At 55.3% G+C, this 20,345-nt stretch overlaps 7 protein-coding genes across 7 annotated transcripts; 4 read left to right on the forward strand and 3 right to left on the reverse strand.

Moving 5' to 3' along the window:
• The first annotated feature begins 618 nt into the window (after nucleotides 1–618).
• On the forward strand, nucleotides 619–1,441 carry BDV59DRAFT_12443 (uncharacterized protein). The gene has a single exon (XM_073686868.1). The coding sequence runs from the start codon at nucleotides 725–727 to the stop codon at nucleotides 1,283–1,285; it is 561 nt and encodes a 186-aa protein (XP_073549287.1). The 5' UTR covers nucleotides 619–724; the 3' UTR covers nucleotides 1,286–1,441.
• Nucleotides 1,081–3,610, forward strand: BDV59DRAFT_175637 (uncharacterized protein). The gene is made up of 2 exons (XM_073689294.1): nucleotides 1,081–1,607; nucleotides 1,666–3,610. The coding sequence occupies exons 1-2, from the start codon at nucleotides 1,361–1,363 to the stop codon at nucleotides 3,438–3,440; spliced, it is 2,022 nt and encodes a 673-aa protein (XP_073549288.1). The 5' UTR covers nucleotides 1,081–1,360; the 3' UTR covers nucleotides 3,441–3,610.
• A 102-nt stretch (nucleotides 3,611–3,712) lies between these two features.
• BDV59DRAFT_200867 (Fig1 domain-containing protein) lies at nucleotides 3,713–4,630 on the reverse strand (the record flags this gene model as incomplete). Its single annotated transcript, XM_073693681.1, has 3 exons — nucleotides 3,713–4,094; nucleotides 4,158–4,512; nucleotides 4,597–4,630. 3 exons carry the CDS (start codon nucleotides 4,628–4,630, stop codon nucleotides 3,713–3,715), a joined length of 771 nt encoding a protein of 256 aa, XP_073549289.1.
• A 3,242-nt stretch (nucleotides 4,631–7,872) lies between these two features.
• On the forward strand, nucleotides 7,873–11,686 carry BDV59DRAFT_175643 (putative SH3 domain protein (Cyk3)). The gene has a single exon (XM_073689295.1). It carries the CDS (start codon nucleotides 8,090–8,092, stop codon nucleotides 11,117–11,119), a length of 3,030 nt encoding a protein of 1,009 aa, XP_073549290.1. The 5' UTR covers nucleotides 7,873–8,089; the 3' UTR covers nucleotides 11,120–11,686.
• Nucleotides 11,552–12,955, reverse strand: BDV59DRAFT_200869 (putative exopolyphosphatase; the record flags this gene model as incomplete). The annotated part of the gene is made up of 1 exon (XM_073693682.1): nucleotides 11,552–12,955. The coding sequence occupies one exon, from the start codon at nucleotides 12,953–12,955 to the stop codon at nucleotides 11,552–11,554; it is 1,404 nt and encodes a 467-aa protein (XP_073549291.1).
• Nucleotides 12,956–13,137: 182 nt separating this feature from the next.
• BDV59DRAFT_200870 (tryptophan synthase beta subunit-like PLP-dependent enzyme) lies at nucleotides 13,138–14,346 on the forward strand (the record flags this gene model as incomplete). The annotated part of the gene is made up of 1 exon (XM_073693683.1): nucleotides 13,138–14,346. The coding sequence occupies one exon, from the start codon at nucleotides 13,138–13,140 to the stop codon at nucleotides 14,344–14,346; it is 1,209 nt and encodes a 402-aa protein (XP_073549292.1).
• Nucleotides 14,347–14,791: 445 nt separating this feature from the next.
• Nucleotides 14,792–20,160, reverse strand: BDV59DRAFT_200871 (putative PHD transcription factor (Rum1); the record flags this gene model as incomplete). Its single annotated transcript, XM_073693684.1, has 5 exons — nucleotides 14,792–15,911; nucleotides 15,965–18,636; nucleotides 18,684–18,781; nucleotides 18,836–19,739; nucleotides 19,795–20,160. The coding sequence occupies 5 exons, from the start codon at nucleotides 20,158–20,160 to the stop codon at nucleotides 14,792–14,794; spliced, it is 5,160 nt and encodes a 1,719-aa protein (XP_073549293.1).
• Nucleotides 20,161–20,345: the final 185 nt, after the last annotated feature.

Raw genomic sequence — 20,345 nt, forward strand, 5'->3', positions numbered from 1 at the left:
TAATGCTTTACGCCATTTAATATGCGTTCCTATCCTAACCTCCATATTCCTCCATGGCATATTTTTCTGTGGGAAAATGCGGCTGTCGGTAATACTATGTAATTTCCACTATATTCTGGACTGTAGCAGGGACCTGAATTCATCTAAGTCTACCACTTTAATGGCCATATTTATACCCTGGATTCCAACCTCTATTCTGACCTGATACCTGGGCTGGCGGTGTGACTATCTGTGAGGTGCGGAGGCTGGATCACACCGCGATTTTGTATGGCTAGTTGAGCCTTGGCAGTAATTACTGGTCTTTTCGGTTGACATTTTCCTTAATTCTAGTAGTAAGATACTACTACTAGTAATCTAAAAGCTACCCGGTAGATTCCCGTGGCACAATGTGACATGTCGTCTCTAGATCGTGCCAGTCCTGCCATTTACTCTCCTCCATCATGCTTGTATTATTCCACACATGTTCACATCCTGCTCGTCATGACAGTTTCAATCTGGCCTGATTGCTTGTAACGGGCAGCCAATAAGAAGACGAGCGCATCCACTAACCTCGCAACATCACACTATCCATGCACGTTGCTTTCGACCGTCAGCCGCCCATAATAATTGCGCTTCAGAAACAAATAGAAACTACCCTGGGCACATTATGTCCTCATTGGAATCTAAGCCTGAAGGCGGACAAGTTCATCACTGCAAGGCATAAACTATTACCTATATCAATCCGATGGCTCAGCAACCGTCTCGTCACGTCCTCGCCTGGATAGAGGAGCAACACGGTGAGACTGGCGAGGCTCCACGTATAGCGCGTAGAGCAAAGTCCAAACGTCGAAGCTCATTCGATGACATCCTGCGCAATGATCCAGCTTCATCCGGCAGACTCCCAGAGCAAATCGCTCTGCCTGAGTCTCGAGATGGGTCGTCTACAGTTGATGATGGCCCAGACGACGGGATTGATTCTGAAGATCGGTATGCAAACGCAGCGAAATCTTCGCTGGAGATGATTGATCGCGATGGCACATTTGTACTGCCAGCGTCTATTCCACTGCCGCCATCACCGCCACCCCCTCCTCCACCTCCACCACCCCCGTCCCAGCCCTACCGCGATGTTCTTGAACGCGCAGCAAACGTATTCGACCACATCAAAAAAGGGAATGTTCGCAAGGCTCCTCGCGTGGAAAGAACTAGCATAACACTATATGAATTTATGTCAGTAGTACGCCCCCGACAGTGGAAATCAGGAATCCCGAAACGATTGCCCGCTATCGAGACCCAGTTGATGGCCTAATAAGGCCCGCCTGCGCGACTATGGAAGACAGCGGGATTGACCAAGTCGTATGTGTCGATCCAGTGGTTTCGGCCTATGTATCGAAGTCCGCCACTATTTTCGAACGCCGACCGCGAGGACTTGCTTAATCTGGACGGTGATGGATTGGAGTACATATCAAGCAGATGGACTATTTCTTTGAAGGCAGAGACAAATATATTTCGATCCGAGTGGGATTTGTGCGTTGATCCACATGCAACCCCTCAAGAGACTAGGGAACTTGGGCTAGTGGAGCGTGCCTCAATTTGGCGCAAGAACGTCCAGGATCTGGGCTATGAAGTTTGTAAGTAATCACCTTCGCCTGCGAAATCAGTCTCTGGTATCATTGACTGGATTTGTAGTGGTAGTGCTGCTTGATCCTCTACCGACGATTAGAATTAGCAGGGCTTGGACATTGCAGATCCCAATGATGTCTGCTGAAGCAGACAGTGATGGTGTTGATGTCAGCGACAGTGACGATCGCGACGACCATCATGACTATAGCATTGGCAGTAATGATGGAACAGGGACTCAGCAGGTTCTGATAATTGAGGGCGATGGCAATGTCGAAGAGTTGGCGATCCCAATTGAAAACCCGCGGCGACATACCAGAGAACGTCCAGCGCTAAGATGGCTGCGCAGGCAACCCAATAGAGATGTTGATAGAAGAAAGGTGAACGTCAAAACGAACGTTCAGGTCTTGGTCAAGCAGATGGCCCCTCGCAAGGTCATAACAATCGACCTAGAGAAGGCTTTGCTGACAGGGGAGTCCCTGGCCATGCTTCAAGAGGAACTAAATGAAACCAAATCCACGCGACAGGAAGTCCATGATATAGTGCACACGCAGGGGATGTACGGTGATCTGTTTGATATTGTTCTGTTCAACATCATCCGTCAAGATACATCGACATTGCTCCAAGTGCTCAGCCAACTATTGAGCGATATGGAGATTGATATTCTCGACGATACGAAGATGGAAGATCGATTAGGCTTGTGGCGCCAGCTCATCAGGAAGGCTGACCGAGAGCTCTCAGAGCTAAAAGCTTCTGCCAAGAGCTTTCTAAAATTCTTCGGTGTCTCGTACTCATCTGATGCGTCTGTCACAACTGCGGATGACTTTCAAACTTTTGAAGACGAGGTGTCGAAGTTTTTCAAGGAGATCGACCAAATGCTTGAGAGGCTGCGGCGCGCATCCGCGTCCTTGACATCCAATATGGGCATACTGGACAGCCGCCGCTCCATCGACGAGGCGCACGCTGTGACCCGACTCACAGAATTGGCATTCATCTTCATCCCGCTCACATTCTCAACATCTATTTTTGGGATGCAGATTGAGCCCTTCAAGGATCCAGCCCCGCTTTGGAACTTCTTTGTCGTGGCGGTTACTGTTACTATTTTCGCATATCTGATGCGACTGACGATGCGCAGCCAATGGCTAGCGAGCACAAAGCAGATGATCAAGAAGGATATAAGGCGATACGCAGAGCAGCATAGCATTCCCGTGCAGGTGCGGTCTCTGTCCATGCTACTGTTGTTACAGTGGTTCGGCCGTACACTTGAACGGAGCGGAAGAACGACCTTGATATGGACAGCCAAGGGCGCTCATAAGGCTGGTACACGTCTATGGAGGACAATCGGGTTTCCCATCAGCTTCATCGTGGTCATCGGCATTGTCGCCGCGGCGCCGATTGCAGTACTGTGGACCCGAGACCTCGACCGTGGTGTGCAGGGAAGTGTTACTGCTGTAATCATGGTGGCTCTCTTGGGCCTGGTTGGAATCCCATTCTGGAGACGCTACGATTCCGAGTATCGCTCTGCATTCCCCAAATTCATTATCGGTTTGGTCAAGCGCATTCCACCCACGGCACGCTTCTTGCTTCTTTTGGCCCTTGGGATTGTAATTTTTGTCGCAATTCCACTTTCGCTCATCTGGACGCGTCCGCTGCCATCGGGGATTAAAGCTGGCTTGACTGCGGCTATTTTGGTAGTACTGGTCACCGGCATTGGGTACCTCTGGATGAGGCGTTTATTTTCCAGTTTTGTCTCTAATTTCTCGGAAGGGTCTTCTGAGGTACCGAGCGATGCATCTGCGGATGAAGTCGTCCAGCGTGCAGGGACCATTATACGGCGATTATAGACATATTTGTATGGTCTAATTTGTGCTCCTCTCAATATCTCGTCATGTATAAGAATTTTTGGGATATGAAAACCTATTATAGCTCTCTTATGTTATGCTCCATCACCTCAGGCAACACAGAGATCAAAACAATATCCTCTACAGAGAGCTGTGGAAACTGCCCCTGCGCGGAACAAAAAGTGCAAGCCATTTAGGGAATATACCACACCCACTGCTGCTGCAATAAGATCCCAGTTAGGTCATATAGGCCGTACCGCATAATACAATATAAATCACAATTCTTCATCGGTCAATTGTTGAAGAAGGCTGACGCTCATGATCGTGGCCAGCAATGCCAGAGCAACAATACCCATACATACTACCGCAATCCACCCGAACACCATTGCCGCCGTCCCAACGTGGCTTTCGATGGCTCCATACGAGAGACTCTCTGACATCGCCCCCGCAGCACTGCTGTTTATATGCTGCCACAAAATGGAGACCAAACCAAAGAGAAACCCAAGTGTACTGAGGCCTAATGCGCCCTGCGCAACAGGGCGGGAAGGGAAAGGCCTGACCTCACGCTCCGAGCCGCTCTCGTCGACTTCTTCGTGCCAGCCCGGAAATGTAGACAATAGAAGAAAGCAAATAAAAATCAAGACGACAGCGATGAATCTGGCAATGCTAATCAGAATTCCAATCTCTGGAGAGAAAGTCAGCAGGTTTGGAAAAACATACATCAACCCATCAAAAACAATCGTTTCCTTAAAGTTCTTCGCGATCCAGATCAAATTCAACGGATCCGCGGTGCCATTATTGCCGTCCGCCCTGGCCATACTGGCTAGCGCTGCGGCACTGCTTGAGCATAATCGCGAGTGATCGCTTCGAGTCAGACAGAGGCCCATATAGCCAGCCCGGACTTCGATAATCTTATCATTAAGGGGCCGCATTACGCCATAGATCTTTTCCGCAATGCTAGGGTTTACAATCTCGGGGTCTACTTCGGCCGAGGCGCTAGTGTTCCTGTACCGCAGGGAGACGAGATAGACATTGCTCAGCCCGTTGGAGGAGGTGCACCCCGCTAGAAGGATGGCTGCGGGGTTTCATGAGCACTGCGCAGATGAAATGATATAAAATAACATAAAATTAAGGCAACCGTCTATGATTCCTTACTTACACAAGAAGATAATCGCAACTGAACAAATGACCATGATGACATGATGGATCCCGATCATGGGAATAAATCCTATCGACGTGAGCTGTCAGCTGAGCCCCGCATATCTGAGTGTTTTTGGACCGTGCAAACGACTTCATACTGGTGAATTTGGTTCGGAGACCCATATTACTGACAAAGGCTTCTAGGTGGAAGGGATTGGACTGACAGATGAACGTAATGCATTAAACGAATGGTGGATGTATAGATGCGGGTTAGGATTCATCCCATGATTTATAAATCTTAGACAGGGAATGAGCAGGAAGCGGAATCCTTAATCAGGTTGTATTTGCTTTTTGTTGCGACAGGGCAGTAAGCATCTGAGGGGCTAGGATCAATCAAATACGAGTAATTTGACATGGGTAGAGCAGCTATACGCATTTTGGCCATTCAAAAAGCCCTTTGGATTATCCGAGTACTATCGCTAGGGCTATTTACCTGGCGCCCGTGGACACTAACAAACGCTCCCACTTCAAGACAACGCTCTGTATGGAAACAACGCATAGCCAATCGCTCTGCAGGCCTTCTCGCGCGAGCTGAAGGCGCATTGCTCAGCATCTACGGAATACCAGAACTAGAAATGCGGAAACCACTTGCGCGAACGCAGTGGATTTCTTCAGCCTGTCAATATATATATATATATATGAATGTCCCTGGCTAAATGGCTTTTGCTGAGGATGAGCGTCTAGACGATTGATCCAGAAGCAAAAGATAGTTACAGTAAGCCGGCTTAACTAATGTGGTGTACCACAAGTGGCGTCAATTTGGCAATTCTGACCATTCCCAGAATATAGGAAACATTCGCAAAAATAGTACTAGGTAAGTATGTGAGAGAATTTTCTGGAGACAATTATCTACTCCTGCCGGATTTTTTCTTTAAAAGCCATAGAAGCTACGTAGTTTACTATCACATACTACCAGTTGTATGCTTGTCTACTGACTTCGATCTGACATCCCGAAGCAGGGTAATATCCGATTATAGGGATTCTTCGTACATATGAACTATATATAAAGCTCGTTGGAAACCGCAGAATCATCTATATGTGGTTACAGCAAAAAACGCCCCTGGTGTACTCTGGAATTGCCTAGGAATTGATGAGGGTGCTTCCCTTACATAGATCATGAGCCCTATGTAAGTCACGTGAACCACTCTTGAGTAGCGGGGTCCGTAACATGCAATAGTCTCGCAGAATAATGTACTATGCGGCATTCGGAATTTTCAACGTGCTTGTCGGCGTTGTAGACGGACAAGGCTCGTGGTTGCTGATAAACTACAGCCAGTTCGTATAACTTCAACACAAGACATGGTCTTGAAGACAGGAGATTTCCCCTATCAACACATCACTCTTCTCGTGAGTGTTAACCTGGTAACTTCAACCCAGACTGGTTGTCCGGGCAAGGATGATGGAGCTAAACATTACAGCGATGTAAACAATGCGAGAAATTCCGGCTGTGGGGTATGTCGGGGCACCGGACGCAAGGGGGATGCATGATCACCTGTTTGCCCAAGCTCGGGGAATGTGCCGATGCTACATGTGGGAGCTCTTGGAATGGGAAACGGTCCACGTTAGTTAGAACCACTTTTTTGGTAGACGATGGTGTTGTGTGGCTTTGATAGTTGACTGGTAGGCGTTTATTTGATCAGATGAATGAACGGAATGCGGAATACGTCAGAGATGGGAACAATGCACGGGACTGTCTCAAGGGAGAGACAGGCCTCCGCACCATTGACAACAAGGTTCCCGAATGTGTAAGATCTTAGACAGTTGAGCTCGGATGTGTGGGCGAGGAGTGAGATGATAGTGGGCCGTATCGAACCGGGTTGTTTCCGTAGAAGACTATCGGCGAGACGAACTTTTGCGAGGACTGAAGAACTGAAACCCAGCCGAGGTGAATTCTGGGGGCACGATGGCTGTGATTGGAAGTCCAGGATGATTGTGCCCATGGATGGTGCAGCGGGTAGCGGAGACGGAAAACCATGGGTCTGGTTGGGAAGGGGGCTGGGAGGAGCTAAGGATCTCGGGATTTAAACAGATGGGGGCCGGGGCTGTGGTGTCACCATAGCGATACGGGCTCTCCGGTGAGCGGCATCGATCTGTCGTACTCTGAGACAGCCGAAGGGGGTCTGTTGACTTACGGAGAAGACGAGAAGAGGCCGTAGAGAACGAAGAGAAGCGAGAGAGACGATCGGGAGGTGTTGCGATCACGGGGACAGTGCGCATTAAGCTTATCGATAAGCCCGCCCACTAAGCCCAAAGAGGCGCCCACGTAAACAACCAACCCAAAGCCGCGATCGGGCCTCACCGTTCACTTCAGCTCTCTCTCTCTCTCTTCTCCTCCACTTCTCTTCCTCTTCTCCAACCTCTTCGCTTCTCCTGCCCCGGCCCACCCTTCTACCTCTCGCTCGGGCAGGATATCCTTTTCGTCTCCATCTTTACGTTCTTCTTTTTTTTTTCTCCTCTCTCCTATCCCCAGATTTCGCTGTTATTTTCCGAGATCATGGTCCTGTGGCTGTCATCTGACTCCCAGCCCTGATCGTTCTTTTGCTGCTCAGATTTACTCTTATGACTCTCCTGACCTGGCGCATGTGTGATCAGTCTATTTCAACGGATTGAGATATCTCCTGCACGCAATTCGCCTTCGATTGCCCACCACCACGCCCGGGAACAGCTCCCTCCCAATTGCAATGGCCACCGATGCACCCCAGTTACCCACCCGGTTCCCCTGTTGGTGTCGGGCTATATACTCCTGGGGAGGAGAGACCACACGCGACCTGGGGATCATCGAGGGCGACCTTATCGAGTGTTTGAACGCGGGTGATGGGAAATGGTGGATGGGTCGGTTGCGCCGGGACAGACGCATGGTGGGACTGTTCCCCTCCAACTACGTGGAAGTGCTCGGGTCAGATTTCGTCCCTGTCAGTCGGACGGCAAGTCCAATGGTTCCAACCGCTGCCTCCCCTATCACAAATCCCACTTCGGCCCCCAAAAAGCAGAAGACCGTCTTCCGGAAACCATTCCAGGCCCACAAGGAGGCGCTCGCGCCAGCGGAACTCGCCCGCAGCTCGACCTCGTCATCCCCACTTACAAGCTCCATCCCTCAAACCCCTCCCCGAGATGGGAGCCTCCGCAAGTCAAAGCCTCTACGTACTCCAACGAGTGCTGTAAAGCACCAGAGCTCAACGTCTCGGCCTTCGTCGCGATCTCGTCCGCCATCTCGCGCCGTCTCCCCACGCCCTCCCCCGGAGCCGACTCAACCCCCAGCGCCTGTCCCGCCTACACATGATGTCTTCCGCCCCAGGCCTCCATCTCGGGGCGTCTCGCCGCGCCCGTATCCAGAGGCCCAGCAGCTCTTCTTGCCGTCCATTCCGCCTACTCAGTCCCGGTCAAGACCACCGTCTCGCCCCGCGTCTCCGCTGGTCCCACAGGAATCGAATTTCTTCCCCCACTCAACGCATATGGCGCAGAACCCGTCGTTGCCCCGACCCTCCTCGCGGGAAATTTCACCACTCCAGCTTCAAGAACGCGAGGAGTCCCCACCGCCGCCTCCGCCGCCTCCTCACCGAGTTGCCGTTAATCGCGCGCCATCCAGAGAACCAGTACCAGCACGGCTTGACATGAACGATCGCTACGTCGTCATGTCGCGCACCCCGTCGCCAGCTGCGCATTCCGATGCTAACGACGGGAATACACCCTCTCCTCTTCGAGACGCCATGGAAGATGTTATGACTTCATTGGAGGATATGGGCATGTCCCGGGAAACCGCTTCGGCATCCCCACAGCCTGTGTTTAATAACCCGTGGTCCCCGGATGCATACGATAGCTTTCGTGATAGCCGCCCCCCACAGACTGTTGCACGGCCATTGACATCTTTGGGATTCGAAGGGGACAAAGACTACCAGTATCCTCCTGCACCTCCTCATAGGAACAGCGTTTATGCGCACGACCAGTTCCTTGACGGGCCTCCCCAGCTCAACAACTATGTCCAACGAATGGAAAGTCGGCTCCGTCAGATGCAAGAACAAAGTCGGAGAGGCTCAGAGGATATACAGCCCTCTGAGGATGATGAGGAGCCCCCACCGCCGCCTCCAAGAAATGTTCCATATCATGCCAGACACAACTCAATTCCGGCTCATTACCCACATTTGCGGAGCCGACGATCTGGGCAGGACCTGCGGGACGATATGCTTAATCGGACTTATACCACCAAATCCAGCACTACCAACTCGTCCAGCGGAGTGCATAGCAACAGCACAAACATGACAGCCAGCACCGAAAGGACCAGCCAAAGTCTGATGAGCGGTCCCTCTGCTGGAGGTTTTAGTGCGACTAGTGCCGGTAGTTACGCCCGGCGAGGCATTGGCGCAGGCGAACGGCCCAGCACCGCGATGGATACGTTCCGTAGCGGCGGTTTCAACGATGGTTCCCGAGTCTCTAGGCCAGAAACACCGTTGACCGGGATCTCCTACCATTCAAGCCACAACACATCACGTCAAGGTGCGTCTTCTGCAATCCCGTGGTCGTCGGCTGCAGGTGGTTCCGATGAGAATGCTGGTGTCTTTGGTGGTCTCACCACCCCTAAAGCCAAAAAGCACGGCTTCTTCAAGAAAATCTTCGAGACCGCCAAAACGGGGGCCGCCAATGCCAGGAGTAGCATTGCTGTTGGACAAAGCGGCGGTTCCTACTCGCCGACCAAAGGCAGAGCAGTGTCCCCTATTAGATCCCTCCGCCGTGATAGCACCCGGGATACCGGTGGCAGTGCCATCGATTGGGTCCAAGTACGACGTGATGTTAATCGCGCCAGCTCACCGAGCCGAAACGAGAGAATTGAGCGAGCCGAGCGCTGCCAGATGATGGACAACCCGGTGATATATGCGGTAGAAGAGCTCTACGATACGGCGGAAGGGGACGAAAGCATCGACGGACTGCCCATCAGTGAGCCCACCAACTTTGGAACGGTCAATCTCAATCTGGTAGACAAGAGTGCTCGTTTTGTCAACAGCCTCCCTCCCATGACCAACCCCATGAGTCTCGCTCAAGGTTATGTTTGCCGCCCGTACAAGAGCGATGTCCAGAGACTGCGTGCCATCTTTACATGGGTTAGTGAGAAGATCGCGTGGGATGAGCCTGTCGAGGAGATAGGTGTGGACTTGAGGCGCGTGGTACAGACGAAACGGGGAAGTCCTCACGAAGTCGCTTTTCTGGTCAAGGAGATGTGTGCCGCCGTTGGGCTCCACTCGGACGCGGTCAAAGGATACCTGAAAACGCCTGGTGAAATGTTGGATCTGGATAGCCTCTCGCGAGCTAACCACTGGTGGAATACGGTTCTGGTAGATGGCGAGTGGCGCGTGATGGACTGCTCGCTGGCAGGCCCGACAAACCCTCGGCGCAATCAATTCGTGACAACTGGCTCTTCTTCCGCCGAGAGCTGGTACTTCCTTGCCCGTCCGATGGAGATCTGCTACACGCATGTACCTCTCTCTCCAGAGGACCAACACATCTGTCCCCCGATTTCGCCTGATGTGCTTCTAGCTCTCCCGGCTGTATGCCCAGCTTACTTCAAGACGAGCATGCAGTTTCCCGACTACGATACGAGCGTGACCCACATCGAAGGACTGGAGTGTCTGCAATTCCGTGTCCTAGTCCCTCCTGATGTGGAATGTGTCGCTGAAGTCGAGGCTCCTGCCTTTGCATGCGATGCGGATGGGGACTACTTTGAAAGTGGAGAGGTTGTACGCAAGCGCGCCTTGATCCAGCCCGATTGGGTCCAAGGCCAGAAACGCTTTACCGTCAAGGCAGTGCTTCCGGGTGACGAAGGTCAAGGCACGGTCAAGATCTACGCCGGCAAAAAGGGACTCATGCATTCCAGCCGCGACATTCCCCATCCTCTCGCATTGGCCCTTCCGATCCAACACATTGGCGAAAACCCACCATACGAGTTTGTCCTGCGCCATCCTACTCCTCATGCTCAACGGCATGACCTGTACATTATGCAGCCCCAGTGTTCGCGGCTTGCTGTCAACAACACGTTTGTCTTTGCCGTCCGCCAACACCCGTCATCTCCTCCGGCGATCCCCAATGGAAATGAGTCCAGCATCAGCGGACGCGTCTCCCCCTCCGTATTCTCCCGGCCTGCCAGCGCCCTCAGCATGGTGTCCAGTTCGGCAGGCGGGTCTTCCGTCTCGACTGTCTCGAACGAATTCTCCGCTTCCACTTCGGCGATCTCCTCCACACGCTCGGCCTCCGGACGCGAGAAGCCTGCCAAACTCGCAATCCAGTCCCCATCCGGCAAGATATTGCGCCTGACCCGGAAGGCGGATCATATGATCAGCACGAACAGCAACCCCGAAAGCATCACCGACGCCACGGCCGACGGCAGTGTCTGGGAGACTGTCATCAAGATCGGCGAGCGTGGCGTCTGGAGAGGGCTGGTTCTGGCGGATCGTGTAGCGCGGTGGTGTGTTTTCTGCGAGTGGGAGTGCTACTAATTCCGTCGTTCTCCACGTCTACACCCTGCGCCATCTGTATTATTTCGTACATGTTTCTGTTTTTCTCGTCGACTCTGTTCCTCTTGCCTAATGGTTGCATTGCATCGTCAGCGCCGGGTTGAGGCTTGCATTCTTGCATAGGACATACTGCTTGGAAGCAGACTGCTTTCTACATCTCTGGAGTTCTCGGGGGCTTGGAAGGTGTCGATGTTTGATTATCCGTTTGTTTCTGTCTTTCTCATTGCATCATGGGCGGGCTAGATGATCCTGTGACATAGTAGAGCATAGATCGATGCATGCTGAATGGACTGTATTCCAACTGCCAGCTGATGGCTCCCTACCTGACCTGTCATCATTCGACCCACCTTTATTCCGTATAGTCACTACGACGTAACCACAGTACATTATATTCAGTCTATCTAAAAGTACACTCTAAAGCGACGCAACCGCCCTCCGCATCAACGGCGCAACCTGCTTCCGACTCTTCGTAACATCCGTCTGCAACCATATCCGCCGCGAACCACCACCCCCCAGCACCCGCCTAATCGGCAGGACATCGCCCTCCCCATCATCCACCGTAGTCCACTCCTCCAGCCCAAGCTGCGCCGCCGCCTGCGCCACAAACGCCTCCAACGCCTCCGTCGCGAGACCCTCGTCCAGCGCACACACCAGCAACTCGCGATAAAACCTCCCGGAGGTCTGGGCCGTCACGGCCGTCATGACCACGACGATGCCCAGCTCGCGCTGCGCCGCGAACCCGCACAGATCGTCCAGAAACGCCTGCGGGCCGCCGGCCTTGCGCACGATCCACGCGATCGACTGCACCATCGAGCAGAAGCCGATGTGCAGTGGCGTCGACGGGTGGCGCGGGGCCGTCTCGGTCCACTGTTTGTAGTCGCGGGCGAGGATCTCGTCCACGGTGAGGAGATCGAGGCTGGTCTGTTTTGCTGTGAGGATCTGCGTGTAGAAGCGGTCGTCGGCGGCGGCTTGGACGTCCGTCTGCGCGGCGAGTCGCCGGCGGAGGGCATTGCAGGCGTCCGTGTCGTGCGGGGTGACTTTGTCTACTGCGGTAAGGTTCGCCGTGTCGATGAGGATGGGGGCGAGCGCGAGACGCGCGACCTGCGCTTCTGCCTGCGTCGGCGGGGGCGTGGCCGTTGGCGTTGGTGTTGGCTCCGCCTGGCATCCCGGCCAGACACCCGTGGAAGCGAGCGTCTGCACGATGAGCGAGGCGCAGGACCCCGCGGTGGTGATGAGGGACGGGGATACGGATGGTCCGCAGAAGTGCTCGTCGGCGTGGTGGTCGACGCAGCCGACTACGTTGAACTCAACGGCGGGGAGGCCGTCGAGCGTCCCCGTTCCGGGACGGGAGCGACGCGGCAGGGCGTTCCAGTCGACGAGGACCGCGTCTGCGGTTAGACGGTGTGCTTCTGTGCTGGCGCCACGCTGCTGGAGATGCGTCGCGAAGTCGGCGACGGTGAGGATGTGGTCTTGTAAGAGCCAGCCCGCGGACTCGGGGGTTTCGTCCCACCGGTCGTCGCCGGGGATGGGTGGCTGCGTGGACAGCCATAGCGCCTTCACGAACTCAGGGCGCAGACGGCGCAGCTCCGCGCCAGAGGGGACATTGGGCAGGTTCAGCAGGGGGATGTGCCGGCGGGACGCGGTGTTGGCGAAATACGAGTATACGAGGGCGGAGATAATGGAGTCGAGGTCGGCGGAGGGATTGCCGATGACGTAGACCGGGGCGTCGGTGCGCGACAGACCGCCAGCAATGAAGCGGAGGTGTGTCTGCAGGGCGGAGCGGAGGAACCTCAGCAGACTGTGTTCGGGGGGATTCATGGTGTGTGTTTGTGTGTAGTGAGAAGTTCGAAGTAGAACGAGGTCGGAAAATTGGCGGTTATCGATAAGCGACAGCAGAAAGCGACCGCCGTCCACACCGCCTACGCCATCAATCTATACAACATCAACATCACCACCACAACTTCCCCCTCACATCACCAGCTCTTCCAATCCCCACCACCATGTCCCTCTCCCTCTCCCTCTCTCTCCCCGAAGCCCTCACCAAGCTCCCCCGTCACCCGCTCTCCTACCCCCATGCCTCCCCCATCCACGCCCTCCCAACCCTCACCACCACCCTCCAGCGCCCCACAGCGCCCCAAATAACCCTCTACGCCAAACGCGAAGACCACTCCTCCCCGCTCGCCTGCGCCGGCAATAAATACCGCAAACTCGAATACCTCATCCCAGATATCCTGCACCCAACCCCCTCCCACAACACCGCCGCCTACCCCGGCCGCCCAACCACGCTGGTCACCGAAGGCGCCATCCAATCCAACCACACAATCCAAGTCGCCACGGTCGCGCAGCACCTCGGCCTCGATGCCGTCGCCATCCTCCACAAAGGCACCGGCGGCGGTCTAGCCGCCTCGTCTGACCGCGCCGCGTTCCTCCGCACCGGGAACCCGCACATCCTGCGGCTCCTCGGGGCGGAGGTGCACGTGCTCGAGCCCGGGTCGACGGCCGGCGGCGCGCGCGACCCCGTCAAGGACATCATGGACCGCGTCGCGGCCAGCGGCCGCGTGCCGTACTGGATCCCGTCCGGCGCGAGCCTGCACCCGCTCGGCGGCGTGGGGTATGCGCGCGCGGCGTTCGAGATCGCGGCGCAGGAGCGCGAGCTGTTCCCGGCCCCGGCCGCGGGCCGGTTCGATTATGTGTTTGTCGCGTGTGGCAGCGGAAGTACCGTGGGCGGGCTGATTGCGGGGTTTAAGATGCTGGAGAAGATGGAGATGGCGGGCGGGCGGAAGGCGACGAGGCCGCCGCGGAAGGTCATCGGGGTGGTGATCTCGCCGACCAAGCCGCGCGAGTGGCATGAGGGGCGGGTGCTGGAGTTTGCGCGCCGCGCAGGCCGGCTGATCGGGCTGGAGGACGCGGAGAGAGAGATCACGATGGAGGACGTGCGGCTGGATTTCCGGTTCGTGGGCGCGGCGTACGGCGTGCTGGATGCCGAGACGAAGGACGCCCTGGCGGTGATGGCGCGCGAGGAGGGCGTCATCCTCGACCCGGTGTACACGGCCAAGGTCGCCCGCGGCATGATGCATTGGGTGCAGCAGGGGGAGCTGGCGCGGGACTACGCCATGCATGATGCGGCGCGGAGCGGCGATGGCGTCAATGCGCTGTTTATCCACACCGGGGGGCAGGCGGCCCTGAGTGCTTACGCGGATGTAGACTAGATAGATGCCGTAACCGGGAGAATCGGTAGTTTCTATTCATTAAGGTACATATAGAATCATTTTTCACTAGTGATACAGCCAGCGCGATCAGGGAAATAAAGCAGAACTCAGTATAACGAGCGGTTCAGCTGCGCGTCGATCGCGCAATTATAACCACACCGCGGCAGAGCAAAAAGGACGGTTCCGTCCGCTAGTAAATATAAGGGGGAAAAAACACCCAGTAACAATAAACCATGAAAACAGAAGCAAAGCAAATCACCGTCTCGGACGCATCGACACCGTAAAATCTCATAAAGTCACCAGGTGACTCGTTAACGCCGCTTAATGCCGTGAATATAGCAGACTCGCATGGTCTTGAACCTCATAACATCCCACACTTTGCCAAAGTAGTGGCGAGGAAAGAAAGGAAAAGTGGAGGAAGCTTTATAAATCTTGGAGGGATCCCTCAGGTGTTCTCAGGGCCCGTTTCTGCCCCGGGATGGCCGATGTCCCCGCTCTCTTTGTCCGGGGACTCTTCGTCCCGCATCGAATCCGAGTGGTCCCCGTTGCTGACATCAAGAGCCTCAAGAGCCTCATTCGCATGGGTGTTCTCCATCGGCTCCAGCTCCGGTTCCGGCTCAGGATCTGCGTCTTGGTTGGTCAAGTCCGCAAATACATCGTCCAGGTTCTGCCGAGGGCTGCTGTCAAGCGGGTGGGGGTTGTATACATCAACCCCCAATGGGCCGTCGTTGTTATCTCGGTTGAACCGAGGAGAACTGAAAAGCGCAGTGTCCGGGCCCTGGCGATGCGGGGACGGCGAACGCGCCGGGAAAGAAGGAGAGCGCCGAGTAGGAAGGAAAGCTGAAGAGGAACCGGGCGCAAACGCAGGGGTAGGGTCACTCGGGGCAAGTGAGTAGTTGGCAGAGAAAGGATAGGAGGAATTCTGGCTATCGGTCATCGGAGTCAAGGTCGGTCCATTGCGGGCCGGCTCAGAATTGGGACCGTCACCTGGGGCCGGTGACGCATGCGGAGGAACAGATGGCTTGGATGATGTGGTATCGATTGATTTGCGGGACGCTTGTCGGGGACGCAGATGGGGAGGAAGGTCTTCCGGGCGTTCAACGCCCAGCTGGGCCATGATCTTCTGCTGCTTCGTGGGCCGGGGCTTCCGTGTTGAGATCGACTTCTCCAGGATCGGCGGAGGTTCTGGAGCCACCGGGGCCCATTTATGGATTTCTTGTCGGAAGAAGTTGGTTTCGTAGGCCAAGAGAACCTCGGCACCCTCGATCTTGCGCAAGTAGAAGAGCAATGTAGGCACTTCTTCAGTGGTGGTACAAGCCGCATTGGTGAAGCTTTGCAGGAAATCGCGGAAGGTGCTAGCTTGATTGATGATATTATCAAGGATTGGCTCCTCATCCGGCTGGAAGGGCAGGTTTGCAATTTCGGCCTGCCACTCCTGCAGGTCTTCAAGCTTTGGACGAGCGGCATCCCGAGGGATCTTCTGGCGCCAATCGCAGATCGGGCACGTATACTTATCGACCTCTTTGACCTTACCCCTGGCAATCTTTAGACATTTGCCGTGATACCTAGACCCAGTCAGTCATTGAGCGCAGGAGGGGTCGAACCGGAACACACTCACCATTCATGACAAACTTCACATTCAATCATCATCCCAGCCTCCGAATGTCTGCAAAGACAGAAGACATCCCGCTTGCGTGATTTCCCGCCACCCCACATGCTGCTGGTGTTGGGATTCTCCAACAGCCCGTCGGGGCTATTATCTCGAGAGGCCGGCTCCACCGGGGGTCGGCAGCGGTCTTCCAAATCAAAGCAATACGAGTTCCGCTTCTCCACATACTCCATGTGCGACTTCAGGATATGCAGCGGTGCGTTTGCCTTCCCAAACAGTTTCTTTCCTTTCCTCATCCAGTCCTCGTGGCGTTTCTGCTCTCGTTCCAAGTCCAGGGCTCCAGTGGGACGGCTGTTGAGCTCTTCCAGAGAGTCCATGAGCTCCCGAACCTCCTTATACTTGGGCCGGTTCCGGAGATCCGGGTCCTTACTCCTCTCATATAATGATTGGATCCTCTTCTGCGCTTCGCGCTGCTTGGTCAATATGGCATCCACTGCCGCAAGGGTCTCGGGAGAGACGGGGAACCGGGATGCCTGCGCGGAAAGCGCTTCGAGCTGCTGGTAGTGGACAGCTTCTACGGACATCAGTTCCTTGGCTTTAGCTTCCCAGGCCTCACCGTTGCGGCACAGGTCCTTAAAATGGAGCAGGGAATCGTTGGTCTCCGACAGGCCGAGTTGCTCGCCGGCCAGGATCAGCTCGTGACATTCCTTCAGGGTCAGGTACTGGTCACGCTTGCGGCGGGCTTCGTCGTTCCACTTCATCTGCCGAAGGATATGCTCCAGGCCTTCGACCTCCGGGATATCCACGTTGAAGTTGCGAGAGGATTCCACTAGCTGTTCAACTTCCTGGACCGATCGGATGTGGGGGTTCATGAGGGCAACGTTAACTTCCTGGCGGAATTTCTCGATTTCGCGGGTCTTCTCTTCCAGAGCCGCCATCTGTGGACAGTCGAACGACAGTTTATCAGCCTCTGCAAGAAGGGCGTAGATGTTTTCTACTCTGCGAACTTCACGATCACGCTCCTCCAGCTGCGCCGCCTTAGAAGTACTTCTGCGCCAAGCCTTCTCGTTTTTCCTCCGGTTCTGCTGTTTCCGGGTAATGTAATTGGTTGCTTCTTCAACCCATTTATCGCAGCGCTGGACGAAGGCCGCAAGATCTTGGAGGCCAGGCAAATGGTATGGGATTTTCTCACCTTCACTCAATAGGTTATGAAGGACCTTCAGTTGGGGTTTAGGTTCGTTTTCCAAGGTCTTGTCCACCTTGTCGCTCCATGCTTCGGGCATCTTTGCACGCTCCTGGACCCTGTCCACCACGCTCTTCAGCTCATCATCACTCATCCGGTAACGCAAGGTATGGTCGGGGCCAAGTAGCCGTTGCGTAAGGGTTTGTCCACAGCAGTCATAGGTATCTGCGTGCATCAGACAGACGGTCTTTCCGGTCGTATGACAACGGAACTGCGTGAGATACGTAAAGGCTTTGCAGAAGTGGCATTGATAGTCATCCTCCGGGAGGTCCTCGTCCTCGACGGCCAACTTCAGTTGGCAGTCGCCACCAGCTCCGGGATCCTTGAGGCCAAGGGTGCAGTTATGGGGAGCAGCTTCTCGATGTCGGGCAAGGAAGAGCGCTCGCTCGGCCAGTTCTCGGGAGCATGTCCGCTCCAGCGCCGGGGCCAGCCATCGTGCAGTTTTGATGGTAGTATCGCGAGCCGCCGCCGTTAACAGGAGTTCGTCGTGGGAGAAGCACGGATGGCGTCGGAATGCTTGTAAGCGGTCGACACCCAGGGCGCCCCACGGTTCCCAGTCCGCCGGCGCAAAGTTGACGGCTTCGTTAAAGTTAAACCCGTGGTTAAATCCGGCATGGTAGGCTTGAGGAAACGTGACGACAAACTGTCCGGCCCGCTGGTCGACGGCGAAGACATTGACACCGGCCTTGCGGAGTTGATCCGGGGGCATCAGGGTCACAAGTTGGAAGAGTAGATCCGGCTGACCCTCAAACAGCTCCGGCACCGCCTGCCGCATGGCTTCTTCGAACGCTTCGGCGTCAGCTCCAGGAATGCCATACCAGGTCTTCGTAGAGCCGAAATGCTGATAATTCGCCGAATACGCATAGTGGTCCTCATTGTGCCAGCAGAAAGTCGAGAAACACATTCCGACATAGACCCAGGGGACCGTCATCCCGGAGATGTCTGATTTGATATGGCGGAACAAAGAGTCGCCATGGAAGGGGAGGACATTCAAGTTCCAGGGGTCGACCGAGTAAGGATCGAGAGGATTGCGCTCAATAGTCGGGAAACCACTGCCATGTGTCGTGGAATGGATATCAGCCCCGTACTCCACTTCGACCGTCTCGGTCAAACTCTCGACTAATCGCCAGAACTCGCGCTCGACGTCGTCCTCAGACTCCCGGCGGTGGGTATTCAGGACAGGATCGAACGGCATCTTTGAAGCAAAATAGTTCTTCTTGAAATCGTTGGCCTTTTCCTGGAACTGCTTCAAAGAGTATACTCCGCCGTCCTCGAATCCAAACTCTCCAGTGCCAACCAGGCACTTGGCACAATGCCAGTCGTACTCGGGAACAGTGGTGAGGGGAGGGTCCAGGCAGTGCTTGTGGAATCCATTGTCACAACTGTCGCATACGAGAATGGATTCTTGGTCGTCAGACTTGCCACAAGTCTCGCATTTCTGGCTGGGGTTAGAAAGAGGTCTCTAAAAGAGGGGCGTCAACTTACTTCGCCAGTCTTCCTGTTATCGCTGCTCTTCCGCGCCCGCGGCGGGGCGGGTCGAAGGAGACTCATATGCGAACCAGCTACGGTAGGCATGGGGGCATCTATGATGAGTTAGATGTCGGGGCTCCCGATACGTAGGTCAGAGGCGAACTAACCTTTTCGGAGACGTTTGCTCCGACGACCGTTCGGGTCATCGCCATTCTCGGTTTGGGAGCCACTCTCATGGCTGATGGCACGTTTTACCTGCTGGTTTCCATGGCCATTCGAGATGGGCGTGGATGACGGGTGTTCAGCGACACTCTTCGGGGTCATGGAGCCATTCTCCGTTTCTCGCTTGACCGTAGGACCGTTGTTTACGGCGACGAAGGAAGGCGATTGATTCACGGCCGTGAAGCCCGAGCTTGCATTCACGGGCGTAAATCCGGAGGCCACGGGGCGGGACGGTGTTGGCTCCACCGTGGGGGTTGGGTTATCCGACGTTGGTTCGGACTCCTTCTGTGGAATCGGGGTCATCGAGGCAGGGCCTTTGGGGGTCGACGACGGGGTTCCCTCATCGAGGAGGATGGGCTTCTTGGTCATGGGCGATTGATGAGGAGACGGGGTGTAGGGCCCACCATGCTCCAGCTCCAGCTGCTGCTGTACTCCGGGCTTGGCGACACGCAGGTATTCCTCGTAGGGCTGTAGCCATCGCTGGTAGGAGTTCTTGAGCGAGGTGGACAAGGAGGACATGATCTTGCCGCTGTAACCGAGGTCGCGACCAATCTCGGCCCACTTTTTCATCTTGCAGACTTGATCGAACCCGCCGCGGACCTCGACCGCCTTCTTCAACTTGTAGAGATCCAGGGGACGCTTGTCAACGCTGGGGAATCGGTTGAGGTTGGTACCGTGCTGTTTGTGAAACTTGGCTAATTGATCCAGATAGTTCAGGTTCGCACGAGTTCCTGGGTCCGGGTCAGAACGAGGCTGCGGAGTTCCACCGGCAGCAAATGTGGCTGAGCGCGGGGGCATACCTCCTTCAACCGAGTTGAGCTCCTGTCGACGGGTCTTGAAGTGGAATCGCTGGGATCGAGTCAGCAGGGAGGGTTTGCGACGGGAACACACAGGGATGACCCACCTCGGTGTCGATGGCGAACGGGGGTTGCCAGTTCTCCGGGGGGATGATGCGACAGATGCCGTATTTCTTCCCCTCTGGCGCGATCTTGCGGATGTATTCTTCGGGATCCTTGAACTCCTCCTCGGTGGGACGGAAGGTCGGGGCTTCCTGCAAGCCATGGGGACGGACTCGTTTGGAGGGTTCCCGGGGGGCATTGGGCTGACCGCGTCGTTCGACGGTGGAGAGGTCGAGGGGGGCGGAGCGTCGGGCGCTCAAGGGAACATTATGGGAATGCGATGGATGGGTACTGGAGGAACGGGCGGGCTGACGGCTCGCTGGAGGCTGACCGGGAGTCGAGGAACCTCCTGTGGAGGCCGGGGCCACCATGTCTGACGGGAGAACGGCCTAATTGAGATGAGAAGGAGGATATCGCGTGGATGCTCGCGGACGGAAGGGGGCAATCAGGACGGTCATGCGATGCGAAAGCCCATGCAGGGCGGGGGGGGGGGGGGGGAAGAGACGAAGAGGATAAAGATGGGGAATGAAAAGAAGGTGGAGTATATAGAGAGAGG

The sequence above is a fragment of the Aspergillus ambiguus genome, assembly GCF_047715705.1.
Source record: "Aspergillus ambiguus strain CBS 117.58 unplaced genomic scaffold BDV59scaffold_10, whole genome shotgun sequence".
Classification (NCBI taxonomy): Eukaryota; Fungi; Ascomycota; class Eurotiomycetes; order Eurotiales; family Aspergillaceae; genus Aspergillus; species Aspergillus ambiguus.

Coding starts and splice junctions, on each gene's coding strand:
- BDV59DRAFT_12443 (XM_073686868.1), top strand. CDS start 725: ATGGCTCAGCAACCGTCTCGTCACGTCCTCGCCTGGATAGAGGAGCAA.
- BDV59DRAFT_175637 (XM_073689294.1), top strand. CDS start 1,361: ATGTATCGAAGTCCGCCACTATTTTCGAACGCCGACCGCGAGGACTTG. Junction 1,608..1,665: donor GGATCTGGGCTATGAAGTTT/GTAAGTAATCAC, acceptor CTGGATTTGTAG/TGGTAGTGCTGCTTGATCCT.
- BDV59DRAFT_175643 (XM_073689295.1), top strand. CDS start 8,090: ATGGCGCAGAACCCGTCGTTGCCCCGACCCTCCTCGCGGGAAATTTCA.